This window comes from Anguilla rostrata, chromosome 15 (assembly GCF_018555375.3).
Source record: "Anguilla rostrata isolate EN2019 chromosome 15, ASM1855537v3, whole genome shotgun sequence".
Classification (NCBI taxonomy): domain Eukaryota; kingdom Metazoa; phylum Chordata; class Actinopteri; order Anguilliformes; family Anguillidae; genus Anguilla; species Anguilla rostrata.
The window spans coordinates 23203434-23211240 of NC_057947.1; the positions used below are offsets into that span (position 1 = coordinate 23203434).

The window sequence follows — 7807 nt, forward strand, 5'->3', positions numbered from 1 at the left end:
AGGATCGATACCCCTCTGTAGGTGCCCTGAGTTGGGGGAGGGGGTGTAAAGATGGACAGCTTTGGATAGGTCATCTCTTTCCCTGTCTCCTCTCTGACTGCATCAGGCAAATAAAGTGCTGCTGTGGTGGACAGGGAATAATTAGAAGAGAAAAAAACGACTCCTCAGTCTTTGTGCCTATAATACACACGCACAAACACACACACGCAAACACTCACACACACCCAGACCCAAGTACACACACATACATGCAGACATATACACACACAATCACAAACAGGTGCAGATACGCAAGGACACATACAAGCAGGCACAAAAACATACAGATACACACATACACACACAAACACACATGTAGACACATTTACATCTGCTTGTGAGTTAGAGGAGAGAGTTTCTGCGCAGTAGTGAAGATCCTGATCATTAGCAAGTACGTTATTTGAAAAGAATGTAATTAGCCAATTACACTGCAGACAGAGAAGCCAGGTTAAATATATGCCGTCTTGGTGATTCTGACAGCAGTAATGGCCACGCGTCATGTGATTCTCGAGTAATGACATGGGTGAGGTCCAGCACAGATTACAGCTCAACAGTGACGGTAATAACTCCCTCGCCTTTGTCTTCTCAAATATGCAAATAATATGGAAGAATATGCAAATAATAAACACAGCTGCTGTTACTGTTCATTAGCGAACCTCCCTCATATTAGAGAGGGGTCTGAGCAGGAGACTGTTATCAGGAGAGAGAGAGAGAATGAGAAACAGAGGCCGCAGGAGACGGAGGAGAAAGAGAGAAAAAGGGAGGAGACGAGGGGGGAGTGATGGAGGAGAGAGAGAGAGAGAGAGAGAGAGAGAGAGAGAGTGAGTGAGCATGCGCGTGAGAGTCGCCACTCTATCCAATGACAAGGTGTCTCCACAGCACACGCACTGCTGAATCAGCACTCATCCTGCAGAGTCTCTCATTCTCTCACTCACACACACACGCACACACACACACACACACGCACACATGCACGCACACAGCACACACACGCACACACGCACACACACACACGCACACACGCACACACACACGCACACACGCACACACACACACACGCGCACATGCACGCGCACACACACACACACACACACACTCACACGCACGCACACACACACACGCACACGCACACACACACACACGCAGCCACTCTAATTCTCATTCAAATAGGCTTTATTGGCAGTACCAAGCAAAGGTACAGCAATGCCAAAGCAATAATTTGCATAAGATGCAAAACAACAACATCATCTACACCACTCACTCGGAGACACACAAACACATACACATGCACACATTGCATATTTATGCACATAAACAAACACACACACACACCTTCCATGCTCATGCAACAAACACATGCACACACACATCACACTTATGTGCACATGTGGACATCCAACAAACGAGTTAGAAATTTGCCCGAGGTGGGATTTGAACCCGGACCTGTCACTCATCCATTTGTTTCATAGGCGAACACATTACCAGTCAAAGAAGAAATCGCCCCTAGCCAAAGGCAATGTCGTTATTTTTTGTTTATTTGAGGGCTGCGTCACCAGGGAGTGTTGTCACGGTAACCTGCTACGAGACCTTCGCTTTACCGCACCTTTACTGCGCTTCACTAGCGAACTAGCCAAGCTACACCCGCTACAGATACACACGCAGACACGTACACATGGAGAGCCTATACAAGATCACCCCCATTGCCCTGCCAGCAGTGTTCATCCATCTTTGTTCATTCCTTCCTTACACACAAGCGACAGGCCTGCAGTGCAGATCAGTGTCATTTACATAAAGTCATTATACTCCTGAGTGGGTGTGTGTGTGTGTGTGCGTGTATGTGCGTGTGCATGTGCGTGTGCGTGTGTGAGTGTGAATGTGTGCGCATGTGGGCAGATGTACATGTGGGTATATTTGTGGATGTTCTAATCCGTGTGTGTATGTCTGCGTGTGTGTGTGAGCATGTTTGTCTGTAATCATGTTCCAGATCAAGGGCTGTTAGTGTCGCAGTACCCTGGGGGGTACTCTCCTATCTCCACAGGCTGCTTCGCCCCGCCCAGCCCCACCCCACCCTACCACGTCATGCCACATCACAGCATGCCCACGCCCAGAGGACCCGCCCACAGGACAGCCCAAAAGCCAGTTAAGGAGCAGGTGTGGGCATACAGGGGGCAGGGCCAAACAGGTGTCACTCAGACATCAGAGCCCCGCTCTCTCTAAAGGCCTCCGACCCGCTGGAGCTCAGATGGGCGTGGCGTTGGGCAGCACTGTCTCTAGATGGCAACATCTCTTTCTGCTTCCGACCGTGGCTTATTGGCTGACTTAGCTGGATGCACCAATGGCAGTTTACTTGTAGATCAGGCCACAGTAAAACACTTTGCACAGAGACACAAGTCTATAGCTGTCATTCATGAGCTTATGGATAGATGCACCTAACAGGCCAGGTCATATAAACGATTGGGCTCGTGAGCAGAGTGAGCAGAAGCTGGCGCAAAATCAGGAGGCAGATCTGGCCCACCTGCAGCACGATTTCCCAGCTCTACTCAAGCATGCAGAGCACACTGTACAGGAACTGCACTGACTGCACCCTGCAGTGTAGAGCCTGTACCTTACACTGACCAGAGCAGACTGACTGTACCCTACACTGACCAGAGCAGACTGACTGTACCCTACACTGATCAGAGCAGACTGACTGTACCCTACACTGATCAGAGCAGGCTGACTGTACCCTACACTGATCAGAGCAGACTGACTGTACCCTGCAGGGTAGAGCCTGTACCCTACACTGACCAGAGCAGACTGACTGCACCCTGCAGGGTAGAGCCTGTACCCTACACTGATCAGAGCAGACTGACTGTACCCTGCAGGGTAGAGCCTGTACCCTACACTGATCAGAGCAGACTGACTGCACCCTGCAGGGTAGAGCCTGTACCCTACACTGACCAGAGCAGACTGACTGTACCCTACACTGATCAGAGCAGACTGACTGTACCCTACACTGATCAGAGCAGGCTGACTGTACCCTACACTGACCAGAGCAGGCTGACTGTACCTTACACTGACCAGAGCAGACTGACTGTACCCTACACTGATCAGAGCAGACTGACTGTACCTTACACTGACCAGAGCAGACTGACTGTACCCTACACTGATCAGAGCAGACTGACTGTACCCTACACTGATCAGAGCAGGCTGACTGTACCCTACACTGACCAGAGCAGGCTGACTGTACCTTACACTGACCAGAGCAGACTGACTGTACCCTACACTGATCAGAGCAGACTGACTGTACCTTACACTGACCAGAGCAGACTGACTGTACCCTACACTGATCAGAGCAGACTGACTGTACCTTACACTGACCAGAGCAGACTGACTGTACCCTACAGGGTAGAGCCTGTACCCTACACTGACCAGAGCAGACTGACTGTACCCTACACTGATCAGAGCAGGCTGACTGTACCTTACACTGACCAGAGCAGACTGACTGTACCCTACACTGACCAGAGCAGACTGACTGTACCCTACACTGACCAGAGCAGGCTGACTGTACCCTACACTGACCAGAGCAGGCTGACTGTACCTTACACTGACCAGAGCAGACTGACTGTACCCTACACTGATCAGAGCAGACTGACTGTACCTTACACTGACCAGAGCAGACTGACTGTACCCTACACTGACCAGACAGACTGACTGTACCCTACATGATCAGAGCAGACTGACTGTACCTACACTGATCAGAGCAGACTGACTGTACCTACAGTGTAGAGCCTGTACCCTACACTGACCAAGCAGACTGACTGCACCCTGCAGGGTAGAGCGTACCTACATGACCAGAGCAGATCTGACTGCACCCTGCAGGTAGAGCCTGTACTACATGATCAAGCAGACTGATGCACCTGAGCGGTAGAGGCTGTACCTTACATGATCAGAGCAGACTGACTGTACCCTGCAGGTAGAGCCTTACCCTACACTGATCAGAGCAGAGATGACCTACACTGATCAGAGCAGACTGACTGACTGTACCTACACTGATCAGAGCAGACTGACTGTACCCTACACTGACCAGAGCAGACTGACTGTACCCTACACTGATCAGAGCAGACTGACTGTACCCTACACTGATCAGAGCAGACTGACTGTACCCTACACTGATCAGAGCAGACTGACTGTACCCTACACTGATCAGAGCAGACTGACTGTACCCTACACTGACCAGAGCAGACTGACTGTACCCTACACTGACCAGAGCAGACTGACTGTACCCTACACTGATCAGAGCAGACTGACTGTACCCTGCAGAGCAGACTGACTGTACCCTACACTGATCAGAGCAGACTGACTGTACCCTGCAGAGCAGACTGACTGTACCCTACACTGACCAGAGCAGACTGACTGTACCCTACACTGATCAGAGCAGACTGACTGTATCCTACACTGATCAGAGCAGACTGACTGTACCCTGCAGAGCAGACTGACTGTACCCTACACTGACCAGAGCAGACTGACTGTACCCTACACTGATCAGAGCAGACTGACTGTACCCTACACTGATCAGAGCAGACTGACTGTACCCTACACTGACCAGAGCAGACTGACTGTACCCTACACTGACCAGAGCAGACTGGTCCATTACATTACATTCAGGACTGACCCAGTCCTCGCTATCCACAGTTATAAAATTAACAAAAAAGAACCAATTTTGCATGCATATTTTTTGTAACTATTAGACATTGTTAGGAGTATGATATAAATAGTCATGTTGTTTGCCAAGTTCCACGGTGCATCATAATTGTATTCTCAGTAAGTTCTAAAGGTCATAATTTATCACCATCCTCTTCAACATCACCACAATCATAATAGCAAAATGACAAATAATAAGCACGACACTGTCATTATCACTGTTATTACCATTACCGTCATCATTACCAATACTGCCATCATCATTACCACCATCAATCTACCCGCGACACCACCTACTAATAATAGCACTGACATTATCATCATGGCATTAAACCAGCTAATAATAAAAGTGACATCATAACCAAAACTACCAAAGGAGTGACATCACGGTGATGGGACGTGCAGCGGTACAGACAGGACAGTAACCGAGCCACAGGGGCAGGCCGCGCCGGGGCGTCTCACCGATGTGGTACAGGCCGATCCAGTCGGTGGCGTCCACCTCCTCCTTGATGTCCCAGGAGATGATGAGGTTGGGGGCCCTGCCCAGGGTGAACTCGTAGGTGGAGGCGGTGAGGGAGGAGCGGCTGTCGGAGGTGACCAGGTCGGTGTCGCTGTTGGCGCGGGTCAGGCCCAGCGTCTCGGGCGGCCCGCCGCTCTGCGGCGCCAGGCTCTGCAGGTTCTCCGGGCTCAGCGTGTAGCGCATCTGCGGGCTCCGCCGCCGCACCACCAGCAGGTGCTCCCGGGCCGTGGCCGCCATGGCGACGGCGGGGGGATGCGGCGGCTGGGGGCGGGGCCGGGGGGGGAGGACAGCCGTGGTGAGGGAGGGGCGAATGGTGGACACCCGGCGCGGCAGAGAGCAGGCCAAAAAATGGTGGAGCTTTGCGGGTGAGGGGACGAAGAGAATGGGGGTCCAGAGACCAGAGGAGAATACGAGAGAGAGAAGGAGAGAGAGGGAGAGAGAGGGGGGGAGAGAGAGAGGGAAAAGGAGAGGAAGAGCGCGAGAGAGAGAGGGAAAGAGAGAGAGGGAAAGGGAGGAAAGGGAGAGGGAGAGGGAGAGACAGAGGGCACTGGGGTGGTGAGGGTCGTGGGAAGAGTCCGCTCAGTACGATTTATCCGTTGTTCGTCCAATCATAGATGGGTTGGCGTGGGTGAGCCACTCGCTAAAGAGCTGTGGTCAGTCCATAGCCGTTTGTCCAGGACTTTAATCATGGCCTCTCTGTGCACGCATCAGCATTCTACGCATTCCTCCTGTGCAGCCTGTGTGACAGGCACGGGACAAAGTCAGCCCAAAAGAACGCCCCTCACCAAAGCCGCTGATCTGCAGTCAGCTGCCCAGGTCCCAGAGCAGCGACTCCTGATGTTTTTTTCGGGTAAACAGGTTCCGGGTTTGGGAAGAGGACAGGTCCAGTTTGGGAGGGGCTTCCAGGGGTGGAAAAAGGGGGAGGAGTCTCAAGGTTGAGGAGGTAGGGCCTGAGCTGGTTTCCTAGGAGAGGTGGAGAGAGAGAGGGAGGGAGGGAGGGAGAGAGGGAGGGGTAAGTAAGTTTATGCTCCACTGCCTGAACATAACAGGACTAAATTCAGCTGTGGGAAAAAAAAGCTTTGTTTGAGGAAAAGCTGCTGATCTCTGTACCAACAGTCCTTGGACTGCTGAGTATTGTCAGGAATTATGCAATAGCAGAATTATGCAATGGCAGGATGCTAGATGATCCTTCATTCAATCACTGTTTCAACTCAAAATGGGGGGTTTACAGGCAACCTTGCTTTCCTCTAATGTTCTTCAAGCACACATGCTGCTCATGTGATGAAATCCTCACAGCGGAATCGCGGGCCGAACATCATTGCAAGGCCGTCTGTAATCGCTTCTGTCAGCCCTGCTAATCCGCCCGACGACAGACCCACAGCCCTGCTTAAAATCGGGCTGTCACTCTCTCATCGCCTCCAGTGAGAAGAAGAGACCCACATGCGGTGATGGGAGACCCCAGCTTTGGCTGAAGGGGAGGGAGGAGAGACAGACGCTAGGAACCCCAACCCCCCCCGGCCCCACCGACAACAGCGCTAACCAGCACTGCACCTGCAGAGACAGACCCATTCTCACAAGGGTGGGGCAGAGGGAACAGGGCAACAACCTGTCCCTCTGCGAGAGACTGACAGTGGTGTGTTGGGCATTCAGATTCTCCCTGTCCAACACCCGGAGAGTCCGCCCCCTTTTCCCCACCCACTCAGCACAGCTCAGTTGTGGGGCATTTCCTGTCTGGGTGACTGCACCTCCCTCCTCGCTGGCCTGCCTGCCTCTGCAGTCAGGCCTCTGCAGCTCTCTGAAAACAGCGCTGCTCACTCGACCTACGACCTCCCCAGGCCCAGCCATGACACTCCCCTTCTCGTCTCCCTCCACTGGCTGCCAGTGTCAGCTCAAATACACAACCCTGGTGCTCGCCTTCCAGGCAGCTAAAGAGGCTGCTCTGGTATGTCATCAGAAGATCATCAGACCGTACACAACAGCCAGGCCTCTCCCTTAAGCTATCTCTTGGTGCATATTCATACTGTACACACTAACACTGAACATACACATTCTGTACAGACTGATACTGTGCGCACTACAAAACACACTGTATGTACTGATATGGCACACACTCACACACTGGTACGGTACACACTCATACTGTGCACACTGATGTGGTGCACACTCATACTACACACACTGATACGGTACCCACTAATACCGTATGCATCAATATGGTACACTCTCCTGCTATAAGGACTGATACTATACACTCGCACTGTACACAATGATATTGAACAGACATACCGTACACACACTGACACTGTACACATGCACACCGTGTACAGTAATACTGTACACACAGACACAGTAAACATATGTCCAGACACTGTCCACGTTCTTAACATACACAAACCTGCTCTAAATGTGCTGTGCCCACTGATACTGTACCCATACTAACGCTACTGGTTATATAAGCACACACAGTCCTCCACAGCTCAGCTGAGACAACCAGGAAATAGTGCGCTGCTCTATCTGAACCAGAGGAATCCCACTAACCACCCCCCCCCCCAGCCCTATGAACAG

At 51.7% G+C, this 7807-nt stretch overlaps 1 protein-coding gene across 2 annotated transcripts in view; it reads right to left on the bottom strand.

The window, feature by feature from the left end:
* hecw2a (HECT, C2 and WW domain containing E3 ubiquitin protein ligase 2a) overlaps positions 1 to 5821 on the bottom strand; it is a 36269-nt gene extending 30448 nt beyond the window's left edge. The window contains exon 1 of one of the 2 annotated variants that reach the window (XM_064311590.1): positions 5185 to 5821. In XM_064311590.1, the coding sequence (XP_064167660.1) occupies positions 5185 to 5479 (295 nt within the window). In that variant the 5' untranslated portion in view covers positions 5480 to 5821. The remainder of the gene's footprint in view (positions 1 to 5184) is intronic. The other variant, XM_064311589.1, reaches the window with a different exon arrangement.
* Positions 5822 to 7807: the final 1986 nt, after the last annotated feature.